Source organism: Triturus cristatus, chromosome 5_2, assembly GCF_964204655.1.
Source record: "Triturus cristatus chromosome 5_2, aTriCri1.1, whole genome shotgun sequence".
Taxonomy (NCBI): domain Eukaryota; kingdom Metazoa; phylum Chordata; class Amphibia; order Caudata; family Salamandridae; genus Triturus; species Triturus cristatus.
Genome location: NC_140588.1, coordinates 517,687,672 through 517,714,714, shown reverse-complemented (window position 1 = coordinate 517,714,714; position 27,043 = coordinate 517,687,672). Strand labels below are relative to the sequence as shown.

The window sequence follows — 27,043 nt, the reverse complement described above, 5'->3', positions numbered from 1 at the left end:
TCTTCATGCAGGACTATAGCTCTGTATCTGTATCTGTATCTGTATCTGTGTCTTCAGCAAACACTGAAAGGGGCTCTCAGTCCGCTGACTGTGAGGAATCATCGTTGTCTATAATACTGCAGGCATTAACTAACCAGAGAGCGGAGGCTCAAGAATATTATCGACAGTCCAAGGCAGACAGAGGCGAGATAAAACAAGTACTGGTGGAGGTCACTTCAAGGGTTTCCCAGCTTTCTTCTGAGGGTATGGAACTGCAGGACCGTGTTACAGCAGTGGAAGAGGCTAATACACACACTGCGATACTAACTGAGACACAGGAATCTCAAATGATGCTCATGCCGGCCAAAATTGAGGATCTCGAAAATCGCCAACGGCGCCAGAATTTAAGGATCTTTGGCATTCCGGAAGGGTCGGAAGGCTCCGACCCTCGTGCCTACATTGTTAGCCTGTTTCAAAAAGCATTCCCAGACATGACGGATTGGGATATGGATACGCAAGTACAGCAAGCCTCTGACCATTCAGCATGGGAAACAAATCAGGTCAAACTATTCAAGACCAATATTGGTGTTTTTTTGGGTAACTTTTTGCTGCGACAGTCAATCTCTTTAAAGGCACGGCCAGCTGCTCCTGTTAAGTTGGACAACATTTCCATATTTGTATGCTCCGATCTGTGCAAACTTACAATGGATAAACGTGGAGGCTACGGCAACTAATGGATCCTTTTAAGACAGTCTGCTCTCAAGTGTTTCTGCAAGAGCCTGCTCGCCTTCAGCTTATTAAAAACGGCCAGCCACCCTTTTTTTTCACTGAACTAGATGCAAAAACAGCTTTAGCCAAATGGCAGTCAGACTCTAGAAAATGATTGCTTAAAGTAAAGATGGCACGGCATGGGCAACAGAGATGAAATTAATGCTTTCATGTTTACTTTTGCTATTTGGTTATGCTCGCTCTGTTACTCTTACTTTTTTCTTGGTCTTCAATCTTTTCCTTCTTACTTTTTCACATTCCGCTGGGGGAAGTGGTGGGGTGAGGATTGGTGGGGCTCAGGGAAAGGGGGGTGCCTTCTTAAGCTGTCAGTGAGGACAGCAGAGGAAGGGGGTGATTCCTTCTTGTAGGCACAGGGGTGGGTTAGGAAGGGTAGGTGGTAGGCATAGAATGGTAGTTGGCTGTTGCTGGTCGACCGAGTGGAACGGCCGGAACAGATGGAGGGCGTTGGGGGCAGAGGAGGGGTTAAATAGCAACATTTTAGTATATTTAGTCAGAATATCATTGGTAGAGCAAAAGGGAAAAGACTACGAAACAAGGGGGGAAGCAATTAAATCGAGTTCACAACCATGCTCTCATGTCTGAATTTAAATACATGTGTTGGAATGTAGCAGGGCTCAATCAGGCCAGGAAACGACAGTTAGTAATGGAGGAGCTTCTCGCATTTAACCCCCATATATTGGGTCTTACAGAAACACATTTAGCTTTCAAGGACAGATTGCAGCTAAAACAGCTTGGTTTCGATTTATTAGTTTGCATGTCACAGGTAGTCTGTATTCAAGGGGTAGCCATATTAAAGTAAAAAAAATTGTAGAGCAACAGTAATACGTACACTAGCTGACTCTAAAAGCAGATGGTCAATTATTGATTTGAGGGCGTAAAACTACAATATCCATGGTTTATGGTCCAAATACGGACTGTCCTGAAACTATTCATTTTTTATGTTCCGAACTGTTGGATTGGGCTGCTGATTTGATAGTAATGGGGGATTTTAATTGTATAATTGATAAAAACATCGATACTACCAAAACAGCACAACGGACTAGAATGGGCAGGACTAGGGCTGCAATTTTAGAACTCCTTCATCTGCATCAGTTGAAGGATGCTTGGAGGAGATTAAATCCAACTGTTCCTGGGTTTACATTTTATTCATCCCCGCATAAACATTATTCCTGATTTGATATGATTTTTGTTAAAAGAACTATGTTGGATAAATCGACTATTGAAGTTTGTCCCAAGATTACATCGGACCATAATCCGCTGATGTTAACCGTGCAGATCCAGCAAGGCGATAAGGAGCCATTTAGGGAATTCACATTTCCCAGACATCTCTTAAGTAACCCAGATTATGGGAAATGTATTCGGGATACTCTACGGGAATACCTAGAGAATAACAGGGGCACTGCGGCTACTGCAGTGGTATGGGATTGCTTGAAGGCGTATGTTAGAGGGGCCACACTGCAGTTTATTTTAAGGCAGAACCATCAGGCTTTTAGGGAGAAGGAGCAGTAACATGAGCTGTTATTAGAGTTGGAGTAACAGCATGCAAGAGCTATTGTTGCAGGGATTCTGCTCATGCACAGAACTATGCGCAGGAAACCAGGACCTCAGTGAATTGCAGTGTACCAAAAACTCACCTCAGTACCCAGACCCCTATCCGACTAGCATCAGTGTCTCATTCGCTCTTCGTATCATCTCAAAGCTACCAATTATTAGACAACCCAGAACATGCAACTTAGAGTACTCTCAGGAATGGTGGGAATCAGAAATACCTGTTCGTTATTATTCTCATATCAGTCCACAACAAGATTATTCAGAGACACCGTAAAAGGTAAAATGTTTATTTTATAAACCATGTGTCCTAAGATGCAGTACTTTGGCTGACATAAGCAGACAAATGATTAAATATAAAACCATCAGCATTGTAACAATACCATAGAAAATGAAGGGAGAAATCATAGTACAAATGATAGTGGAATACAACCACTGTCCCTTCGCTAGTAAGCTGGTAGTATTAGAATAACAGAAGGTCTCTAGGTTTGAATGGGGAACCCCATACCGTAAATAACAGCTTAGGTGAATCACATCACAGGATTAGCTTTGCTCTATATCTGGAAAGTCTTCGCCAGAATGAATGTCTCATGCATGCAAACTGCAATATTAAAGACGCTCGAGTTTCAGATATTTGCAGCTGTGTGCGTGTTATGGCTAGAGCGTGGGCCGATCAACCTGAATTCAAAAGCATACACCGTTTGTTGGCCCTGACTGTTTCTGCACACAATGTTCAGACCAAGGTCGTGGTGCACGTCTAGGGATGTGAACAGCAGACCATTCTCATGTGAAGAAAAAGCAAGCAAGCAGTTTTCATATAATAACATCTATCTACAGTGTCATCTGCAAAAGCAGCAAAAGTGGCAAGATGGCGTTTTAATGCCTAAGACGCTTATGCTAAAATCGCAATGTGTATATCTCTAGTTCCGTCTCCACTACACCCTCCCTTGATCGGACCACAGACAAAATGGGGACACAGATCAGGAACGCAGAGTTCAAGTTCGACAGAGACAGAACCAAGTGCATGTATTGGGCATCCATATGATTGGCAGTGAAAGTTCGAAAAACCCGAAAAAAGAAAAAATACCCAAAAGGAGGGGGGGGGGGGGGAGGAGGGCAAAAAGAAAGGAGAGAAAAAAATAAAACTCCAAAACTCTTGGATTGTTCCACAGAATCAGAGACAGAGTCAATCCATTAACGTGTAAGCACAATATGTAGCAACAGCCTCCAAAAGGAAATCATTATAATGTTCTGTAAACGATTCCGCCATCCAGTCTAGCAAAGTAAAGGAACATACATGTTCTTCGATAACTGGAGCCTCTAGCACAATCAGAGGACAACTTGCGTGTTCTTCCAGATAACTTCCCGCCAAGAAGTTATACGATGCCCTATAGATATCCCAATTCCCATGTGCCGCACCACAGGCCAAAATCCCGATACCAGAACAGTCCAACTCATGAGCCACTAAGGGATTCATCAGTTGATCATAATCCAGGGTAGGAAACACCGAGTTCGACAGGCACAAATCCAGAGCCCATTCGAATGGACAATCTAGGCAATGAAAAACAGGTTGCACGCAAGTGAAGTAGGAAAATCAAAGGGATAATCCATAGGCCACGCTTAAAGTGGCCAATGGCAATGTTCCATAGTATTCCAGCATCCGGTTACGCAGTTGAAGCAGCCAGGGCAGGCTGTCGTGTGATACAAATCGTGCAGCCATTGCGCAGCAAGCAGACCAACAGGAGCACACCAGCCGTGAGGGTGAGAATCAACGGAAGCCCGCCGAAGACGCTGGAAAAAATAGAATGAAAAAAGGCCGGTATCACACCAAAGATTGTTTGGAAGAAGGTCACGAGGCTGGAGCCCACAACTTTGAAAAACTTCGCCAAGCCAGTTGTTGACGAGGCATTGAATATAGTGTGAATCAGAGCACCGAAATCAAGGGGGAGATCAGTAGTTAAAAGCGCATGCACCTCGGTGCGGGTGTTAGCTACGTGAAGGACAAACGTTTCACGGGACGAAGTCAAAGCGACTTCTTTTTGAGACAATAGAGCCCTTATTCTGCTCATCTTGTTGAACTCTGCTTTCAAGGTCAGAATGGAAGGCCAGATGGATACATCCAGCCTCCCATGCGGAGGTGGGAAAAGGACATTTTTACAGCAGACTATTCGTTGTGAGACAGTCACAATGGAGGGAATTCCCACTAGCATCCTGCAGCAAGCCTCATTATTTAAAATTAATAACAACAGTTAGCTAGCAATGTAAAAGAGGGCGTAATAGCTGGCACTGGAATCCCTTTCAGGACGCAAGCTAAATTCGGTGCCTGAATGTTACATGCACCATGCAATTGGATGTGCCTACAGACTACTGAGTGATCAGGTGTGGAAGTGCATTCCTCACCTTTCAAATAAACCTCTTTACCTTCTCTCATGCATCTGTATGTAAATGGGAGTGACCAAACCTCATGCAGAAAAGCAGTACCCAATGGTTCATATCTGCCTAGGGCATAATGCTTCATACAGAAACTGAATTTAAACAAAGGAAATGGCAAGGTGATTAACCTGTGGATAAGCCACAAAGCGGAGTTCAATTCGGCCACAGAGAAAGGCAAAGGTTCTAACTTTTCAATAAGCAGTAATGAATATGTTGCATCTTTCATGGACATGAACTGTTGTTTTGCAGTCACATTAAATGGAAAGAATAAAGACGATGTATTCATGTAGTCCCATGGAACTTTCCCAGCCTTCAATGTCTGCAAAGTCCATGCAAACTGCATTATAGAACGCAATTGATTTTGACCATGATATAAAACAGACAGATCATCCTGCACAATATCTACTACAGACGAAACAATATTATCTAATGTGTAAATTTTGGAAGAAAGGGTGTTAATACTATTATCGATGACAGCTAGCACTTTTTCCAAATTGGCTTGATCAATGGCTCTCAATCTGGAAGCAGCTTCAATTTGCGATAATTTCCAAACCTCGTTATAAATAGCATACACCCACCTTTTGGTCCTGCCACCCACAGGACCCTTAACAAAATCATTCAAATCTATTTTGTCATGTAATTTTGATAAATGATGCTTAACAGATGCCAATGTGGAATGTTGCAGCCAGGTCTGGCATAACTTCCCTACAGAGTAGGTAGTAACCGAATGGGAAGATTCAAAGCGGGGGTCCACTCGAACCTGGGTATATCCAGGGTGTAGACCCAGAAACCGATGTTGACAGGAATCTGAGCTCCTCTGCCATATTAACCACCCTTCATGATCTAAATCGAAAATGTTGAAGGATGTATTAGTAATGTGTGACTGCAACACTTCAAGGGACAGATCTGTATGATTATCCCAATTAGGATAAGCACCCAGATCAGGAACAGAGGGGGAGTTAAACTTTTTAGTAGTAGCCAATCCAAAACAGATGGTTTGAAAAATAGTAGAATCAAAAAATAACATGTGGCTTGAGATAAGGCAAGCACGATGCAGAGCTTCAGGCCCTTGCACCTGCCATTTCTTAGTACCCCAAACTGATTTAAGATCAATAGTATCTTTCCACAGCTTATAACCCCCGATAGCCAATTCATCCATAAAGTACTTGGAATACAATAATTTAGTGTGGGTCAGCCTAACCTTTGAAGCTGATTCTGCCGCCACTTTAAAATAAAAGGCTTCAGGTCTAGAAACACTGAAATCAGTAAAATAAGTAAATTTGTTCACCAATGTGCTGGAGCTGCCTTCCATTGGTGCTGGACAATGTTCCCATTGCGTATAATTCACAACATTTCTAAACGTATTGGCTTTATGTAGGAAATGATTGCCATAGTGTTGGTAGCAAAATAGTTCCCCATAATTAGCAGTGTCTAAATACAAATCTTCAGCATCAAAGGCAGAATAATATTTTAAATCAGAAAACAGTGCCTCTATGGCCTGAACGTCCCAATCATCAGAGCGGATGTTTTGTTTCACAACATCACCCATAGAAACACGAAGTACATTGGGGACATTAATAACCTCTGTCGGTCCATGAATTTGAAATTTTACAGCATCCCACACAATGCCATCCAACACAGGCCAGGCAGTAATATTCACAAAAGTCTGGTCCCTTTTCATGATGTGTGATGAGGAATGGGGGGCCAAAGTTCCATCAATTAGTCTAGTCGTAGATCTTTCGGTGAGATAGTGTCCATTTACAAGACGAAAAAATACCACCACAAATCCAATGGACATAAACAAAAAAATACTTATGAGCATTAGCCAAATGTAAGTCCAAGGGGGAATTAAAAAATGTCTTTTAAACCAAATAGAAAAAATAGAAATTTTTGATGGGGCATTCGAAGTCATAGAGTTAGTGCCAAATGAAAAACGTGACTGGTCAACTGCAGTTGATTGTAAACCAGGCAACGACACATCTGTGGGATATGTATACTCAGTATCTTCAGGTGGACCACCAGCTGGTGGTGGCACTGGCAACAAAGGATTAGTAACTGTATGCATCTCGATGGCAATATCAGGCCTGGTAGTAGAAGCCGGAGCCAAAACAGAATTTCTCAGCATCGCAGGGCAAGAGACCGCTGGAGTCATACTAAGAAGAATCGGCCACTCGCTGTAGTTTGACATTGTCAATGGAGATGTACCTGTTATCCTTGCGACCAGGAAGTGGAGGTAAAATTACTGTTCTTGTACCCTGCACGCCAAGCACTGGTACTGGTGCACGATAAGAGGGGCCAAACTCCTTCTTGTTCTCCACCTTCTCACGGACCAGGTCACCAACTCGAGGTAGTCAGCCGACTACCGGAATCTGAAGCGCAGCATCAGTTGTGGAGGGCAAGTATTCCTTTGCAAGACTGTCTCTGGTCTCTTGTAGATTCTGTAATACAGCAAAGTGATCCTCTACGTCAAAGGGTGCGGCTGACGCCGCCATGTCTAGACCATCAAGGTCCAGGACAAACATTTTTATGCCAAAGAGCATTTTGTATGGGGTCCGCCCACCCAGAGACCTTCTAGGGAGATGATTAAGTGCACGTTGTACGTTATACAGATGGGCTAACCAGTTCCTGCCAGTGCCTAAAACTCTAGCTGTCAGGGATTGCTTTAAGTCACGGTTCATTCGTTCCACAACACTATTGCCCTCAGGCCGGTATGGAGACGAAAATTTTACTTGGACCCCCAAAGATCTCATGGCTTCTTTGTACACCTTAGAGGCGAATGCCGGACCTTGGTCAGAATGAAGGGTACCACATGCGAAAATTCCCACAAAGACACGCAAATCCCTGATGACAGTTCGAGCATCAGCACTCCTTTGTGGCCATACCCAAAGAAAACTTGTGCACGAATCCACTGCAACTAAGATGTACTTGTACGCAGTATCAGAGGAGAAAGGACCACAGTGATCTAGATAAACACACCCAAGTGGTTTATTAGATATTTACAACTGAGTTTTTGGTGGGTGCGCAGCAGTCGAAGGTTTAATCTGCTGGCAAATGTCACATTCAAGAACACAAGCACGAGTCTGTTTACACAACCCGCGCCACCAGTAACATTGTTGTAAGAGAGTAACAGTCGCTGAAACGCCGGCATGGGCAGAGGCCATACCTTCGTGAGCCGCTTTTATCAAGGAAGGTCTGCAATCCACGTTGGGAATCAATCTGTCACCAACGTCGTTAATTCTCACATAAGGAACTTTATCAGGACTTAAATGATAAGAGTACAGAGAAGGGAAACCTCTAGGGTAATTACCTCCCTTCTCTGTTGCAGCAATTGCTGCCAAGATGTCATCATCAATCTTACTTTTGGATCTTCTAACCGCTGCTACTAGATATGTTGCCAATACTGTTTCCGCTGCTTCGTCAGCTAAGCTGTTACCGACAGTGTGGACACCAACTCGCTGATGCCCAAGAGTGTGAATTACATTCATGAGAGGCAGAGTCTGTTTAAGTTCTGCCACTCGAACCCAAAGCATTTTATGCTTGATTGTGCTACCTTTGGAATCGCGATATTCATTCTGAGACCAAAAGAATAAATTGTCATTAAAAGACTGAACACAGTAAAACGAGTCACTCACTCTAAGAGTAGTAACACGAGGATCAGCAAACTCCAGTGCAAGCACTAGAGCACATAGCTCTGCCAATTGTGCGGTACAATCACCCAATGACTGCATTTGCACGACATCAGACCTGAATTCACCATTCACGAAAGTACCCATTACAATTGCGCAGGCGGCTGAATAAGCATGCTTCGATTCCGTCGCCGGTTGCGCCGAACCGTCAGTGTAAATGACACAATGGTAATCTTCAAGCGGGCGCAAAGACAGAGGAGCTGGATGAACTAATTCATACTGCAAGTACTCCTGAGTCTGTAATGAGGCATCAAAGATATAGTTGACATCTGGTGATGTCAAGGAAGTGGCCCATTGTATCCAACGTGGATGCAAAGCTTTAGAATTAGGTACACTGGCCTTCGTAACTGCCTCTAGACCAGGATATGGTGTAACAACCAACATGCTTTTCCCTTGCGACAGTGCTCGCTCTTTAAGAATCGCCATCTGCACTGCAGTTAAAACTTTTTCGACCGTGGAAAAGCACATTTCAGCCGAAGTGTACAGGTGTGACTTGTAAGCAATGGGGACTGTGTCGCCCTCATTGAACGTTAAGTACGTGAAACCCGCTGCGCCAGGCACAATTCTTATCACCAGGTTAGTGTGGTTATCACCTGTCAGTAAGTATTTCGAAGCAAGAAGATCAGCCTGCAAAGATTGCAAGATAGCTGAATGCTCTGGCAGCCAGCTCGATTTGGAAAAAGTAGGTTGTACCAAGGCATATAACGGCTTGATACGCTGGGCATAATCGGGAATATAAGTACGCCCGAAATTCAGAAAACCCAGCAAAGACTGTAATTTTTTCAGCGTTGTCGGAGCACGCAAACATGTGCACTTCTCTAAGAAGTGAGGGGCTAATCCTCTACCTTCATTGTTGAGCTCGTAGCCCAAAAACAACACTGTATACTCTGCAATGTGAGACTTTGCAAAGTTGAATTTGTAACCGAAGTCCGCAAACATAACACTAATGCGATCAACGCGACACAGATGCGGCCATAATTCGTCATCTGTGAGATAGATATCGTCAACATACAAGTACGCATCAGGGTCAATGCTCTCTAACAGAGAGACTACACGTGCGGCAAAGACGCCAGGGCTGTTTTTATAGCCCATGGTTAATCTCTTAGACTGTTTTTGTTTGCCGCCAGAAGTAAAGGCTGTCCACTGACTACTAATAGAGGACAGATTATGGCTGAAAAAGCCATTAGATATGTCAAGTGTGGTCTTAAACCTTTTTCTCACGAGTCTATCAACGAGGGCAGAACTGTGGGTATTCTGTACAGCACAAGTACAAAAATGAGAGTTCCAATGGCGGTAATCCAAAACTAGGCAGTACGACCCATCAGGTTTAGTTACAGTGAATAGAGGATTATTCATTGCTGACACACAGGTTTCAATAACACCTTGATATTCCAATTGTTCAAGGATTTCTGCGACGTGAGATCTAGCTTCGCGGCGCATGGGATACTGAGGTTACGGCTGGGGCATAGACCGTAAAGGAATCTCATGGCTTGGCGACAATTTATCCCACCCAACCTGAGTACGGTACAGAGCCGGAGCAAGCACCTGGGCCCACACTTCTGCAAATTTTTGAGCGTGATCCTTTGGCACTGTGTGTGCGAATGACGGGAGGTTTACCTCCTCCCCTCTAGGAGCAGCCAAAATGAAAGCTGGGGGCCAGTCCGCCTCTGCTAATAGAATATCATATGTAGAGGTCAGATTATCCCAAAAAATCCCTTGTATTGTACTTTGTATGTCACCTTCAATTAAAAGGACTATGTCATATAGTCTGTCAGGGGGAGCCACTCTAGTATCTGCAGTTTCTACAGTAATGAATGTGTCAGTTGCGGTCGCCTCCAGAATAGGATGCAGTGCTTGCCGCACTACTGTAACCTCCCCTGCGCTGTCGAGCAGCGTTAGTGCCCATGTCAGGTTCTGAAGCTGCGTTCTCACTATCTGTGGCATACCTCACTGTTAGCGCAGCAACCTTCTTCTTCTGAAACGGGGGATGTTTACATGCAAACTCGTCCTGCTTTCTTTACCGTCAGGTTGATGGGGTTGCTGATGTCCTTGTTGGGCACCCCGACCTTTGCCACGTTCCCCGCCACTGGACTGTGAGGCCGATGTTTCCTGTGAAGAACGAGGAGAACGTTGTTAAGTAACCTGAAATCTGTCAGGTGGCCTAATTCTAGTGCGATCGCGCAAATCATATGTGCGTTCACTAGTCGTCTGTACCGGTGACGCAGGACGAGACCCCTGTTTCTGTTGCTGTTTTCCTTGTTTCTTAGTTCTCCAATTCTGTTTAGGAAAAGTTGGACGATCCTCTTTGAAAGACGAACTTGCCTTAGTTTGCTGTTGTACATCTGGAATGACAATAGTAGGCTTAATCCCCAAACTACTGCGGGCAATGGTTCTATAAGCCTCCGCAATAATTTTAGGCAACTCTCGGGGTTTATCGAGTTCGTTAACGAGGGCTAAACCATTCGCCACTTGGAAGTGTACCGCATCTCCCTTGAGGTTACCGAGGATGAGAGAGGCCACTACGTTGAGCACACCGACAAGTCTCATTCCCAACTCGACCGCCGCCTCCAGACCGTGTTGATCTTGAACACGTTTAATGACGGAGGGAAGCACGGCCATAGACAGGGTGCCGAAACACTTCGAGTAGACTGCTGCAAAAACTTTACCCCAGTTGTCACAATCGGCCACTTCTGGGACTAAGTCTTTCTGCAAACTAATGGTGAGTATCCTGTGTTTCTTCACAGGAGTAGAGTGCGGAAATACTGCTTCCAGCTGGTCTAACTTCTCAGCAAGCTAATAAGGTAAATCGTCCTTATTCTGGGGACGCTTGCCCATTACCGAATTAACCATGACGGGACTAATGACAATCCCGGCCGTGCCAGCTGGCTGCCACGCAACAACAGGTACCCCCACCTGCACATTGCGTGAAGCGTATTGCACTAAAGCCCGATGTACTGTAATCAGGGCTGTATGGAGGACATGTAACTCATCCACCGTGGCATTTAAATAACGTGGATGCGGTGTAAATCCGGCCAGTACCGGCCAAGTGGCCCCTGGAATTGACAAAGGACCTAACCGAACCGGTGTAACCATATGGGGGAGGGCAACATTAAACCAAATGCGATGCTGCCAAGCCGAAATAGGAATCTCCTGTGTCCTATATGGCGTATAATTCGCCGGGACCTGCGTGGGAGTATAGGAGTGAAACGTACTGTCATTCGCATTCTCCGCCGGCATAGTAACCCAAGAGTAAAACAACTCATAGGGATATGATGCATCGGCACTCACCACAAAAATTACAGCCATCCCATTGTCCGGCACCCCAAACTGCGTCAAATGCCACCGGAAAGGTGCACGGCTATGCGCCGCAATAGCCACCGCAGCCATAAGGACACAGAGAAGGAAAACAATCTATTATAACACAATAAAGGGTTTAAAAATATAAAAACCTTTTTAATTGACAAGCTTGATTGAACCTATTGAAACTAAAAGGTAGGTTAAAACCGTCACTCCCGCTATCCGGAAACAAGAGTGAGGGCGTTGTGGACTAATATAAGCACTACTAAGGCGTCTCATATTATAAGACCAAATGTTAGGTGTGCCATGTTGCAGGGATTCTGCTCATGCACAGAACTATGCGCAGGAAACCAGGACCTCAGTGAATTGCGGTGTACCAAAAACTCACCTCAGTACCCAGAACCCCTATCCGACTAGCATCAGTGTCTCATTCGCTCTTCGTATCATCTTGAAGCTACCAATGATTAGACAACCTAGAACATGCGACTTAGAGTACTCTCAGGAATGGTGGAAATCAGAAATACCTGTTCGTTATTGATTCTCATATCAGTCCACAACAAGAGTTTTCAGAGACACCATAAAGTTTAAAATGTTTATTTTATAAACCACGTGTCCTAAGATGCAGTACTTTGGCTAACATAAGCAGACAAATGATTAAAAATAAAACCATCAGCATTGTTACAATACCATAGAAAATGAAGGGAAAAATCATAGTACAAATGATAGTGGAATACAACAACCCTCCCTTCGCTAGTAAGCTAGAAGTATTAAAATAACAGACGGTCTCTAGGTTTGAATGGGGAACCCCATACCGTAAATAACAGCTTAGGTCAATCACATCACAGGATCAGCTTTGCTCTGTGTCTGGAAAGTCTTCGCCAGAATGAATGTCTCATGCATGCAAACTGCAATATTAAAGGCGCTCGAGTTTCAGATATTTGCAGCTGTGTGCGTGTTATGGCTAGAGCGTGGGCCGATCAACCTGAATTCAAAAGCATACATTGTTTGTTGGCCCTGACTGTTTCTGCACACAATGTTCAGACCAAGGTCATGGTGCACATCTAGAGATGTGAACAACAGACCGTTCTCATGTGAAGAAAAAGCAAGCAAGCAGTTTTCATATAATAACATCTATCTACAGTGTTGTGTGCAAAAGCAGCAAAAGTGGCATGATGGCGTTTTAATGCCTAAGACGCTTATGCTAACATAGCAATGTGTATATCTCTAGTTCCGTCTCCACTACACTATTGTACTAAAAGATGTGGCGGAACAGCAAATATACTGGTGCTTGGTGGAAGTTAGAGCCAAACTTAATCGAGGGTTAGTGGATAAAGTAGCTACCAAATACCACAAATATAAATCTAAGCAATATGAATATGGAGAAAGAATAGGTCATCTGTTAGCTACTCAGATTGCTGATCAAAGGGCTAGATCATACATTAAAACAATAAAAGGGGGAGATGGTCTATTTTATACTAGATCAGAAGATATAGTAGAACAATTTAGACTCTTTTATGCAGACCTTTATGATGAGTCAGTGCCCCTTAGTATACAACCAACTCTGGGCTATACAGGAGTCTGAGCTACCGGTGTTGAACCCAATGGATTATGAGTGTTTGCAAAGAGATACTGAACTGGGGGAAGTTGAGCTAGCGTTGAGTACTTTAAAAACTGGCAAGGCGGTGGGTGAAGACACTATCCTGTTGGAATTTTATAAAAATGTCAAGGACATTTTGGCACCAGTTTTCAATACATTGTTTAATAATATCATGCAAGTGGAGGATGTTCCTTCCTCTTGGAAAATTACTAATATTATAGTATTCCCTAAAAAGGGGAAACCGGTAGAGGAAATGGGCTTGTATCGCCCTATATCATTGAATAATGCTGATGTTAACATTTTCTCCAAAATTCTATCTTCACAGCTGGCCCCGACTGTACATCAGCTAGTGTCGGAACAACAACATGGTTTTGTCCCCAGCAGAGACTGAGCAGCACATATCAATGCAGCTATTGCTGCATTTGACGCTTCTGGTCAATTAAATCAGCAAATAGGGATGTTGATGGTAGATGCCTAGAAGGCCTTTGACCGAGTTGCCTGGGGAGCACTATGGCCAATTATGTCAGCATTCGGCCTTGGTCAAAGGTTACCTCGGCAATTCAAAAATTGTATAATAATCCGATAGCAGCTTTGAAGTTGAATGGCCTAGCATCAGCTCATTTTCCTGTTAGAAGGGGCACGCGGCAGGGATGTCAGCTATCCCCATTATTGTTCTCTCTATATATTGAGCCCTTTTTTAGACACCAGTTGCAAAATGCGAGGATTCACCCAGTTTTGCTCAGTGGTATGGAACTTAAACTAACCGCGTACGCAGGCGGCATTGCCATTTTTTCCTCTAGCTCAGATGAGGCTATAGTGGAAATAACGCAAGAAGCACAGTGTTTTGGCTCGTTTTCTGGTTATAAATTAAATTTGAATAAAACCCAGACTATTCTAAACTATCAACCTGCAACGGTTACGCAATTGTTAGGAATCACAACAACAGCAGTATATTTGGGAGTATGTCTAAGTAGTCGAGTGGAAGATATGGGCTCTTTGAACTACGAACCACTGCTCAAAACTATTACGGCAAAATCACGAAGTTGGCACCGGCTCGCACTTAGTATTTACGGGAGGTGTAATATAGTTAAATGAACATTATTCCAAAATTTCTGTATTTCTATCTGACAATTCCTTTAAGGGTCCCGTGCACATTTTTTAAGCGGCTAGATAGCGTAGTAGGTAGCTTTATTTGGGGTTATAGACGTGACAGAAGAGCTCTTAGGTACATTAAATTACCATACAAACAAGGGGGTTTTAAGCATCCAGATTTTAAAATTTATTTTTGGGCTGAATTTGCCGGCCGAATTAGAAGTTTACTCGATGGGCCTGATACTATCTCTGCATGGCGTTCATATCAATTCGCCTGTGGACCTAATACTGGGTTCCTTCTTTATAAAACGGCAGATCCAAATTACTACAAAGGGTCAGGTTTAAGATAATTATGGACACTATTAGGATATGGCAAGATAGCTGAAAAGAATACTCAGTGTCAGCACTGCATCCTTATATGAAACTCTGGGGCAATCCTATTTTGCCTGACATAATTTATGACTCAATTGGTAAAAGCTGGCAGCGCAAGGGTGTCTTGCAACTGGGTCAACTTTTTGATGGACAGGGGTTCTGATCTTTTGCAGCCCTGAAAGAGGTTTTTGGATTACAATAGAGTACATTCTTTAAGTACTTGCAAGTAAGGGATTATTTTGTATGGGGTCAGAGGCTATTAGAGTTGACAAACCCCCCAGAAGTCCTATCTACACTGTTTTTTACTGTTGGCCGAGGAACTATTGGCAAAGTTTATCAGAAATTGTTAGCCGCTGCTAGTGATGATGGACTACAGTTTTCAGAGAAATTTAGTCGGATTTTTAAAATTGAGATAACTCCGGAAGAATTACAGGATTAGTTGGAGTGTGTAGATACAGCTATTACATCAGTTAAACTGAAACTTCAACAGTATCGGATAATATTTATGTTATACTACACTCCTGAGCATATATCTAAATGAGCCACTGCCCAACCTTCGGCCAAATCAAAATGTCTACAATATCAAATGTACGCTGCAGACTTAAAACATATGTTTGTGACATGTTCAAGGCTGAATTTATTTTGGACAGAGGTGACTTCTGCACTTATAACGATGATTGGCCACGATGTCCAGATTGCCGAGAAGGAAATAGTTTTAGGGGTTATACGAGATATGGACAGCTATATGAGATCGTTCATTTCTATTTTCATAGTATGTGCTATTTTATGTATTGCTCAAGTGTGGATTCAAAATACGAGTCCAAGTATTAATGAACTTTGGGTCTCACTTAGACAAATATATGAAATGGAATTAGCAGTAGCTAAAGCTAGAGGACAACAATCTTGGCTTAAATTTAAAAAGGTGTGGTCCAGTATTCAATGGAATTGATAATTGTATTTTATGTTTTCTCTTCCTGGTATTTTTGCGTCACTTTTATTAAGTTCTGATTGGTGATATTTTTTTCTTTTCTTATATATATCTTTCTCCTCTTGGATTATGTATGTCTAAATATTTGTTATCAGATGTTTCCCTTCTTCTTCGTATCTTTTGTTATTATGAAGTAAACTTATGGCTACGCAAATAAAACTAAAAATTAAAAAATGAACCCCAGTTTTCACCAAAGCCAAGTTACTTAAATTCACCTTGGGACATCAACCTCACCCTCAAAGAATATATTGGCAAAAAAACACAAAGACAGCCTGGTACAAGATCTCTCTTCTAAAAAAAGTGAAACCATTTCTTCCTGAAAGGGACTTCACAACTGCTGTTCAAACATTCACACCATCGCAATTGGATGGTGGCAAAGCCCTGACCATGGCCCCACAGACTCTATACTACCACTCTCTAAGGCCATTCTGCACATTGCAGCATGTCTCTTTCAGGACCTGAAGAAATGTGATCAGATCACACCCATCCTGATGGAACAACATTAGCTTCCCTTGCCAGATCCCACCATCTTTAGAACTAGATGCAACATTTAAAAATCCATGATGACTAGCACCCTGCTTATCTTGCAGACAAGCTCACTATCTCTGGCAGTTTTTAGCACACCTGCAGCCAGAACAGCATCAGACTGCAGACTAAGAAGTCTTGAAAAGAAAAAAGCAACGTAGCAGAGCTTTTCCACCTATGCACCCAGGATCTGGAACAACATTCCTGAACCCAATAGGACTGCCCTAGCACTGTTCCAGTTTAGAAAGAATTGAAGACATACCTTTTTAAAGAACACTACATCACAATGCATTAACCACCCACTTATCAGCTAACACTTCTATCACCTGTCAACTTAATGCTTGTGACTCATCCAGTATAGCACTCCACTGCCTTTGTACTAGATTCAAGCTATAAAATACCACATATATACATACACGGGCATCACAAATGTGCATGCTTGTGTGCCAGCCATATTGGAATGTTTTTTCTGAGTTGAGATTCAGGCAGCTGGTCTTCATCCAGTTTGCAATGGCTGTCATTCCTTCTTTAAAGTTGTGCCTGAGTTCCTTGGTGAGGGAGAGGATGAGCTGGGTTTCATAAATCTTTAAAATTGCATTACTCTGGTTCTACTGATTGGATTTTTATTGTTTTGGTGTCAAAAGATATATATTACAATTAACTTTTTATTTTCTAATACCTAACACATTGCCCCTAAGTTAACCCTGAATGCTTTGTGCCAAACTATCAGAGGCGTTTAATAAGAAAATATGAAACTTTGAAGTTCTTTTTTTTAACAAATCTTTTTATTGAGTATAAAACTTATGCAGTATACAGTACAGTGACCATCGAAAATGGATTATAAAAAAACATTATAAGATACAGTTCTGTTACACAAACAGTTGGTACATTAGGTCACAGAACTTACATCTCTAGCCGCACTCATGTGAAAACTCTTGCTCCATCCGGCGTCAGGCCCGCCCCCGCCCCCCCTTCTCAGGTTTACAAACACCCATAGGCAGCCCATTTGTGTCACACTTTCTCCCATTTCATAGGGCAATCCCTGCCCTCAAACACTACTTTTTCTGCAGTACAACACCAGTTTAAGTCTGTCTTCCATTGCTCAGTGGTAGGGCAGCTCCCCTTGTCCAGGCTATATTTCTCTTAGCCACATTGCAGCCACCATTAGCCAGAGTTTCTGGTATTTTAGGCATTGTCGGTTCCCCGTCACACATAGTATGTGCCATCTGGCATCTATGGGATTTTCTTGTCCCAGGCCCTCTGACATCACCCGTATTACCTTCCTCCCAGTAATGATGGGCACTTCCAGAGGATGTGGAAGAGGGTACCTTTTCGGTCACAGTCCCGAATGCAGGTATTTGTGTGGATGCGTCCAAGTTTGTGCATGAGTGTATTCGTAGAGTAGGACCTGAGGAAGATCCGCAACTGTACTAGTCTGAATCTTGCCCTGACCGCTACCTCTCTTGGGCTTTGTATGGCCTCTACCCAATTATCCTCTTCTAGTAACCCAATGCCGGTTTCCCTGGCCTCCCGTAGCACCCACAAGGTATCGGGTGAATTATTGATGATCTTCTTGTATGCTAGGGATAATACCTTTTCCGGGATAGGGTCCAATAGGATTCGATCCTCCAGGGGACTATATACTGGAATACGTTCCCCCTCTCGGATATGTATACAGAGTGCATGCCCTAGCTTCATGTATCTGTATCGTTCTGCTAGTTGGAACTCAGACTGTAGGGCTTCGAACGATATGATCGTTGGGCCCTGCCATACATCACGTAGAAGGGCTATATCTAGCAACTCCCATTTGACAAAGCCCTGTAATTTCCCGACTTCCTCTAATGTATCACTGTCCTACAACAGAGTATGTTCCGTCAATTTATTGTCCCACCCATGGAATTTATTAGCCCCTTTCCACACATCTAACAGTGCTTTTGTATGGGGGTCATAGACTTCCCAACTCGTTTGCGATACAGAGCAGCTGGATAGCCTCAAGTGCCCATCACAAGATGGTCAACACGATATATGCCGGGTCGTTCCTATCCATGAAGATCCAAGCATTTATAGCCATCAGCTGCGACGCCCAGTAGTACTTCCTAAGGTCTGGCACTGCAAGGCCCCCCTCATATATGTCTTGATGGAGTTTGACCAGTGCTATTCTCGCACCACCCATGTCCCATAATAACTTCTGCAATTCGCTATGGACTTCTTTAAAGAATCCGTCAGGTATCTTATACAGGGTGTTCAGGAGAACATATATCATTTGTGGCAGCGACATCATTTTAAACAAGACGGGTCTCTCCATCAGGGAAATTGGCAACATCCTCCAGTGCACCACATCTCTTCTCAGACATTCCAGTTGGGGCAACAAATTACGGGCCATGAATTCTTCTTCCGTTCTAGTTACAACAATGCCCAGGTATTTAAAGTGATTGTGTACTTGAAGTTGTATCCCCTCGGGGAGAACGGGCGGTGGACTGTCCAAGAGCATAAATAGACGGGACTTATCCTAGTTAATTTGATAACCGGAGTACACCCCGAATAAGTGAAACATTTGCAAGAGCCTACTGATTGTAAAATGGGATCTAGTCGCATATAAAAAGACGTTGTCCGCATATAGGGACATTTTCTCTTCCCACTGCCCACCCCGTATGATACCGGAGGCCACTGGGTCCGCCCGTACCCATGCCGTGAGAGGCTCCAGAGCCAGCGCGAATAACATGGGGGACAGTGGACATCCTTGTCTCGTCCCCCTTTGCATGGTGAAAGAGTATGAGATGGAACCATTCACCAGCACCCTAGCCGATAGAGTAGTCTAATCCAGGATTGGAATCGGGGGCCAAACCCAAATCTGTCTAAGACAGCGAACAAGTAATGCCATTCAATGCTGTTGAAAGCCATATGCGCGTCCAAAGACAGCAACGCTTCATCCTCAGCCAGTCGGGACTTGGTCAAGTGCATCACACCATACAAACGGCGTAGATTTAATCTGGTGCTCCGGTGTGGCATAAAGCCGGACTGGCCAGGGTGTATTTGGGACGTGATCACTCCTGAAAGGCGGTTCACTAGGACTTTAGCGAGGTTCTTGACTTCCATATTCAATAGGGATATGGGCCTGTAGGAGCTACAGTGGTTTGGTGGCTTGCCCACCTTAGGTATAACCATGATGGTGGCTGTCCGTTGGTCAACTGGTAAACAACCCACGTCCCTGGCCTCCTCAAACATAGATAGGATGTACGGCGCCAGAATGCTTGCCATGCTCTTGAACAGCTCCGCTGGCAGGCCATTCAGCCCAGGGGCCTTCCCAAATTGCAAGTCTTGGATTGCCCCTTCAATTTCCTCAACCGTCAAATCTTTTTCCATACCCTCCCTGTCCTAGTCGGCCAGAGTAGGTAGCTGGACGTCAACCACAGTCCCCGACATCTGCTTCCGTTCTGGCGGGGTTGGAGGCATAAGCCTCCTCATAATACTCTGCAAATGTTTCCGCTATCCCCTCACCCTTTACATGATTTGTCCCCCACGAGTGACATACTTCAGCTACCCAGTTGCGTTCTTCATCCCTCCTCTCCAGCCAAGCAATCATCTGTTGGCCTTATCGCCGAGGTCACCTACCCACCTTTGTATTGCCAAGGCGGCTGCCCTTGCGGAATTATCGGCAGGTCTCCTCTTCTCTTGTCTTATAAGTTCAAGCTGATGGATAAGCGGCGAGTCCGCCTCCTCCCCAGCCAGGATTTTGGCCTCCAAGACGACTACCTCAGCCTCCAATGCGTCCCATTGGACCCTTTTTTCCTTTTCACAGCCCTCCAAGTGGGCCTGAATATGCCCCCGTACCACCGGTTTGAACGCCTCCCAGAGGGTGCACGCCGAATCTACAGATTCCTCTTTTTCCTGAAAGTACAGTTTCGTACTCTCCCTAGTTTGGTCAGCCAAGTCCCAGTTATTTATTCTGGGCGGCAAGACAGTAGTTCGCATCAGGCCCCAGAGGGTTACCTCCACCGGCGAATGGTCCGAAATTCTTTGCGACTTGATGTGGGCATTGCGAAACCATCCTTCGTTACCCCGAAGAGTCAGAACATGATCGAGGCGGGAGTAGCTGCCATGCACGGCTGAATAGAAAGTGTACTGTTGCTCTTGAGGGTTATGAAGATGCCATATATCGGTTAGGCTCATGGCCTCTACAAAAGTGCGAAGCGGCTCCACCCACCCCTCATAGCCCTCGTTATCGTGTATCTCTCCGGATCCATAGTGGAATTCATGCCCCCCCCCTCTAATATTAGAAATACCCGATGAAAGGTCCACTAGCAAGGCCCCCAGAGCTGATAGCGCTTCAGTATGTAGAGCTGGTGGTATGTAGTCCGAAACTATATTCAGCGTCTGACCTTCCCACTTTCCAGTACATGCCACATATCTTCCTAAGGGGTCGTGCCAAATGTTCCTCACCACAAATGGAAGGCCAGTCCTGACCAGAATGCCCACCCCCCTTGAACCCGTTTTGTAACCGGAGTGTGCTGCAAGCCTATAGCCGTACCTATCGAACGCCTTGTATCTATTGCCTTTGAGGTACGTTTCCTGGATTAGTGCCATATCTGGGTCATGTCTATGGAGATATTGCAAGACTACAGTATGCTTAATACGATTACCTAAACGATTAACGTTCCAGGACAGAACTCTAAGATTATTGGAATGTCGATGATCCCCCTGGTGTGACACATTCACACTCTGGTCTTCCATTTGGTAGGAAATAGCACCTTCACTGTACATTTAGATATCACCCACATCGTCTGATCCATTGAGTACTGCATGAAGCCTGCATAGCAACATTTCACTAACAAAAAATAAACTTTCCTAAGAGAACTAGAATAACCCACCACACCCTGATCCCCCCTTCTCCCCTCCCTAGTATCCTGCTGGCGGGTGAAATGACCACCCACCTCCCCAACTCACAGAGTGCCTGTCGCCCTGAACTGAATAACTGCTTAAGGGGTTGGCAGGTGCCGAGCAGAGTAGTGCACCATCCCCGATGTCCCAATGCCCCTTCTAGGTTGGTCCAGTCCTGCCCACCATACATCGGGCCATCGGCCAGTTATAGGTTCCAGTGGGTAGAGTCCTGTGCACATAATCTCATCCTCAACCCAGTGGAGGGAGACCCCACGGATGTCTCTAGGTACCAACCTTGCAATGTCGCTTTAACTGCTGGAGCTGGATCCACCTTCCTGAGCATACCTTAGTCCGAAATCTGTGTCCCGTTCTCTGCTGGGCTCCCTTGCTTGCCTCTCCCTAGGCCCCGTTGTCTCTCACGTGGAGGGGTGCGGCCCACTGTATGGAGGGGTGCGGCCCACTGTATGCCAACCTTCCAGCCAGTCCCAGTGTTATGTTTCATATAGGTACCTTAATATAGGCCCGGGTAATATCATACACCTTCACCCACAGTACCTCCATTATACTACACAGTAAGAAGCCATTAGGATTGAACCTTTCCCTATTTTTTAGTCCTGGGTGCAGGAGGAGAGTTTCTCCTGAACAACAGCGTCCTATAACTTCATCAATGGACTCTTACAGTATGCATGAATATTCATGAGGGTTCTTGGAAACCAGGCAGGGGCTACACCGCCTACCCCACCAAATCTACGTACAAGGTTCATCCCATATGTCATCCTCACATCCAATAATGGCTGATACACGAGACAAGGGACAAAGAAACCCTAGATACTTTTTGTATAAATACAGCACATCTTGCTAGGGTTGGTAGAGGAAACCGAGACTTCCAGGCCGACACACTGCCCAGAGACGCTGAGGTTCCTTCATGCAGACACTCCAGCTGACAGCGGTCTAACACATCCCTTGCGGGGTGTCCAACTCGAGACCAGGACAGGGTCCAACATTCTCTCACTTCAGGTAATGGGGTTAGACTAAATCCTAGAGGGATTCTTGGCTTCACATCTACTCACATGCTAGGTATACTTAGGCACATCTAGACAGGCATTGTAGGAGTACGCGCACTTTTATCCTGCATTTTATATTCATGTATTTATTCATGCTTATTGGAAGACGGTAGAACTATACTATCCTTTTATATTCACTGTGCTGCTAATCATATATCTCTGCTACTGTCTAATGGTTGTTGCAGCTCATATATTCTACTCAAGAATAACAACTGTTCAATAAATCCTTATTGAAATGCCCGGACTGTTTATTCTGTGCATCTCTGAGACAAACTAAGTGAGCACGAGTGACTGAGCGTAAAGTAGTACATTGTTTCCACGATCCTGAGGGATCAGGGTTGTCATGATCTAAGGTTGTAGAAACTATTCTCCCCCCGATAAGAGGAGACACTAGTGGCACTGTGAGGTAGCTAATGAAAACAGGCTACCATTTCTCAGTGGGGGTGCACGGAACCAGTCTGCCACCAATCCCACAGTTTATGTTATCCAAACATGCAGGTCCTGCATGGGTACTATAGTAACTAAATGACACCAGATTTCCTCAGCCGTGCTGAAGTACCACGTCTCTTCCTCGATGACCACTCTCGGCTTTGCTGGGAACAACATGGAATACTTAATGTCTTTACTGCGTAGTTCCCTTTTGACACTCTCAAATGTTCGCCTGAAGAGTGAAGTCAGGAAAGAAACGCATCACCGCGTTTTCATTGTGCAGATCACCGTGTGCCCGTTCTGTCTGCCGAATCGCGTCCCTGTCCCAATAATTGAGGGGTCTTGCTATAATTGTTCTGGGTGGGTCTCCAGGCTTCGGTCTAGGGATGGGCGCCTTGTGCGCACATTCAATAGTCAAATATGTAGAGAGTCTTGGGGGCTTCAGGTGGTTGAGGATTAAATCTTCCAGGAACAAATCTACATTCAGTCCTTCCATCCTCTCCAGGACCCCATCACCCTAATGTTATTCCTCCGGGCCCACCCTTCCTGGTCTTCGAGCTTAGCCACCATCACCTCTTGCTGCATCATAAGGGACAGAACTTACTCCTCAAGGCTTTTCGTACTGGTCTGCAGGTGTGCCACGTCCGTCTCTGTAGCTGCCACTTTGTCAACCATTTTGTAAAAATTGTCCCGCAGTAGGTTTACATCCACTGTTACAGCATCCAATTTAGATTCAATTGTGCCCTTGAGATCCGCAATCGCCACCATTATTGCGCCCAAGGAAGGTTCTGCTGTGTTGTCTGGCTGCGGTTCCGGGGCGGTAGCCATTGGTTTTGAGAGAGCGTACTTGTTCATTTTGTTCATCTGTGTTCAGGCTTGCCCCTTGGGCTTCATCCGGGGGCCTAGTGTCATCGTTGATGCTCTCGCTGGCTAGTCCCTCGAAGTAGGGCACTTGAGATGGCGTGCCCTGCTTATCCGATCAATGTGCTCCCTCTGTGGGCCTTTACTGGAAACACGTGATGAACTTATCACCCAGGAAAGTCCAGGCCTAATGTACCGCTCCTTCCTTGTTGACACTCTATGGGCGTGCAGCCACAGCCACAAGTCTTCTGTGTGGCTCCCGTGTCCTGGGTATCGCACTCACCTACTCTCTGGTCGGCGGACAGTGTCCGCACTGGTCATACTCCTCGTGACTGTCCGAGGGTATCCCTCACAACCAAGCTCCTCTAATCACCCGGGTCTCTCCAGCCTCGGCCACACCGCAGCATGTTCTGCCCAAGTGTCTGGCCCAAGAGGGGTGGTGTTCCAGGCCGGATCGTAGATGGTAGCCCTCAGAGCCCTCAGCGCACACAGTAATGACCAGTCTCCCCCCTTGAGCTCGCCACTTTAGGCTCTGACGTTCGCTTCACTCAAGGAGGTGGTCCACACACATATCTCCAATTTTGAAATGCTGTGGGGGGGTCACGTTGCTCCGGTGGCTCTTGGGGGTGTGAGCAATTCCCCCCTAGTTGCCACCCGCAAAATGGATAGGGCCACCGGAGTCTGGAAAAGAGTCTGTAGGCTCACCTCAGACAGTAACACTCTGCCCTGCACACAGGCCCGCCCCGCATCTCCAGCGAACTCCGCGACTGTTGGCCCCAAGGCAGCAGGTCCGCTGCTTCAGCCTCGCACTCCCAAGGCCCAGACGCGCCGCAAGTCACGGATCGATGTAAAGGTCTGCCTCGCTGTGGAGCCACGAGCGGCGCCGTGTACGCGACCTCCGCTCTCCTCCATAACAGCACGTCAGCAGATGTCTCACAGGCCGCAACCGCCCTCATGTAAATGGCGGCTCGTCGGTGATATCTTCGGGGCTCTGCACAGCCCCAGGCCAGTCCGTGGGGGTCTCTAGTGCAACACTGGCACAAACCACCGGCAGGATCGGATAGACAGACGGATTTATAGGGGATTACGGAGTCGGTTGACGGAGCTCCACTAAAGTGCCACCAGCTTGCTTGGCTCCCAGGCCACGCCCAAAGTTTTATTTTTTAAGAGCCGGCAGTGGTCCCTAAGACCACTGCCTGCTTTTAAAAAATATATGTTTCAACATTCACAAAAGAGAAGAGGTCCCATGGGACCATCTTCCCATGTGCAAATGATTACCATCACACTTGAGGTATCTGTCAAAAATTAATGTTTTAGAACCGTTATTTGGTCACAAACATTCATACATACCATTGCGACTCGGTATTAGGAAGGGACGCCCTAAACATGCCACTTTCAAATACTGAATCGTTAAACACAAATTGCGATTCGGTCCCAATTTGTGCTCTGTACATATGTAAAAGCATTTTTGTAGGGTGAAATTGCCCAATTTGTAAAATTGGGGCGTTACCGACTACAAAAATGCTTTAGTACATATGGTCCTTAGGGCCATATATAGAGAATATGGGGATTGGGAGTTCCTAATTGTGAATTGCAATCCCTAATGTAAAAAAATGTACACGTGAGTAATAGTGATTCCTAATGGGATTGTAATAGACCTTCCTCATGAATATTACTGAGTAAGTCATAATTTGTGCCATCACAGGGATGATTACCTGCTGTGTTCAGCAGACATTCATGTTTGTGATTGCTTTTTAATAAAACAGTATTTTTTTGTTTAAATACAGCTTGTTTTTAAAAGGAAACAGGATGCATTTAAAAAAACACTTTAAGATTTATTTTTTAAGAGCAGGCAGTGGTGCCTTTATTTCAGCATTCACAAAGGGGAGGAGTTCCCATGGGGACCCCCTCCTATATGGGTCTCCCCCCACAAATAAATTGTTTATAAATATAAAAACAATGCATGGTTTTGGCATGCGATGTAAATGCATAATCACAGATAAAACATACGTGCTAAAAAATGCGGTGGACTTACCAGGGTTGTACCATCGTACAACCGTAAAGAGTAGCCCCCAGAAGTAGAATTTAGAATAACGATCTTCAATATTTCAGGAATACCAGTACAATCTACACAGAAATAAATGTTTGGCTGTGATGTGCGTTCTAATCATTTAATCACAAGCAATATAGAAAGGTAATGCAAAGGAGGATAGTCACAATACGCAATGCCTTTTAGTAATGGTTGATTTTTTAGCAGGTGCTGCTATGTTAGAAGCGAAACTGTGCATTTTAAACCAGTATATGTCATTGTTAATTGCAGGCCAGGAGACAGGCTCACTATTCTTGATGACAGTAATGAAGACTGGTGGAAGGTAGGAAAACTGATACACCATTTTTCTGAAAATGTACCCGACACTTAAAGCAAACTGATGAAGATGGTACCTGAAATTACTTCAGTTATGTTATTTTTTATAGGGAAAGATTGAAGAAAAAATTGGATTTTTCCCTGCCAACTTTGTTCAGAGAGTGCAGCCAGAAGAGAGGATTTTCAAGTGCACGAGAGCATTTATAGGATGCAAGGAGCAGGGACAAATAACTCTGAAAGAAAACCAGGTATGTGCACTTATCCTACCCGTTTCCCTAGAGTTTGATTATAACTGTAATTGTATTTGCATGACACTGACGACGCACCAAAGTGCAATCTGTGGGTAATTGGTTGCATGGCTGTTATATTTGCAATGAGGTTTCTGTGGTTAGTGTTTTGGTGTTGCGTGTGAGTGAGTAGAGTGGTGCTCCTATTTAGTCTTGGGATGCAGATCTTAAGAGGGTAGTGGTGGGAAGAAGAATGAAAGAGCACACATAGTTGATAACATTTTAAAGTGTTCAAGTGCGAGGCCAGTGTCTGTATATGTATATCTATATCACTGCCAGAGTAGTTATGGCTAGGTTAGAGTTTCCATAGGAAAGTCATTTTTTGTTTTAATAATTACTTTGATGCTGCAAAACTTTGCAAAAAAAGTAAATTCACTTTGGGCTATGCTTGGGCAGTTTTCTGCAGATCCATCTAGTAGGGTTCCAAGAAAGGGGTGGGGGGGGGCAAAATTGCAATTTCACATTTTAATTCCCGTAGGATTATTTGCCCCTTGATACAGAAAAAAACGTCTGAAAGGAAATACACCAAATTTGACAATAGGATAGAAATTTACTGAATAAAGTAGCTTTGCTTGGTTTGGTTTAATTTCATTCAGTAGTTTTCGAGAAATTGGTGTTTAAAAAGGTGCTCGGGTTGGATATGAAGAGGCTACACTTTAGAGATATCTAGACCATTAGTTTAAGAACCCTCCACAGATTGGTGAATCATGAATCCAGCAGTGAAATCATTATTCCGTTGCATTCTGATTGGCTTGTCATCACAGACACATTTATGTTGCAGGCACCATTACCTAACTTGAGGCACTGAGCACAGTGTTGGGATACCAAAAAGAAAAAGTGCACAATGATGCAC

At 44.6% G+C, this 27,043-nt stretch overlaps 1 protein-coding gene across 1 annotated transcript in view; it reads left to right on the top strand.

Moving 5' to 3' along the window:
* STAC (SH3 and cysteine rich domain) overlaps positions 1-27,043 on the top strand; it is a 943,669-nt gene that overhangs the window by 803,085 nt on the left and 113,541 nt on the right. Inside the window, exons 9-10 of the mRNA XM_085607561.1 lie at positions 25,859-25,910; positions 26,014-26,151. Coding sequence (XP_085463687.1) covers positions 25,859-25,910; positions 26,014-26,151 — 190 coding nt within the window. The remainder of the gene's footprint in view (positions 1-25,858; positions 25,911-26,013; positions 26,152-27,043) is intronic.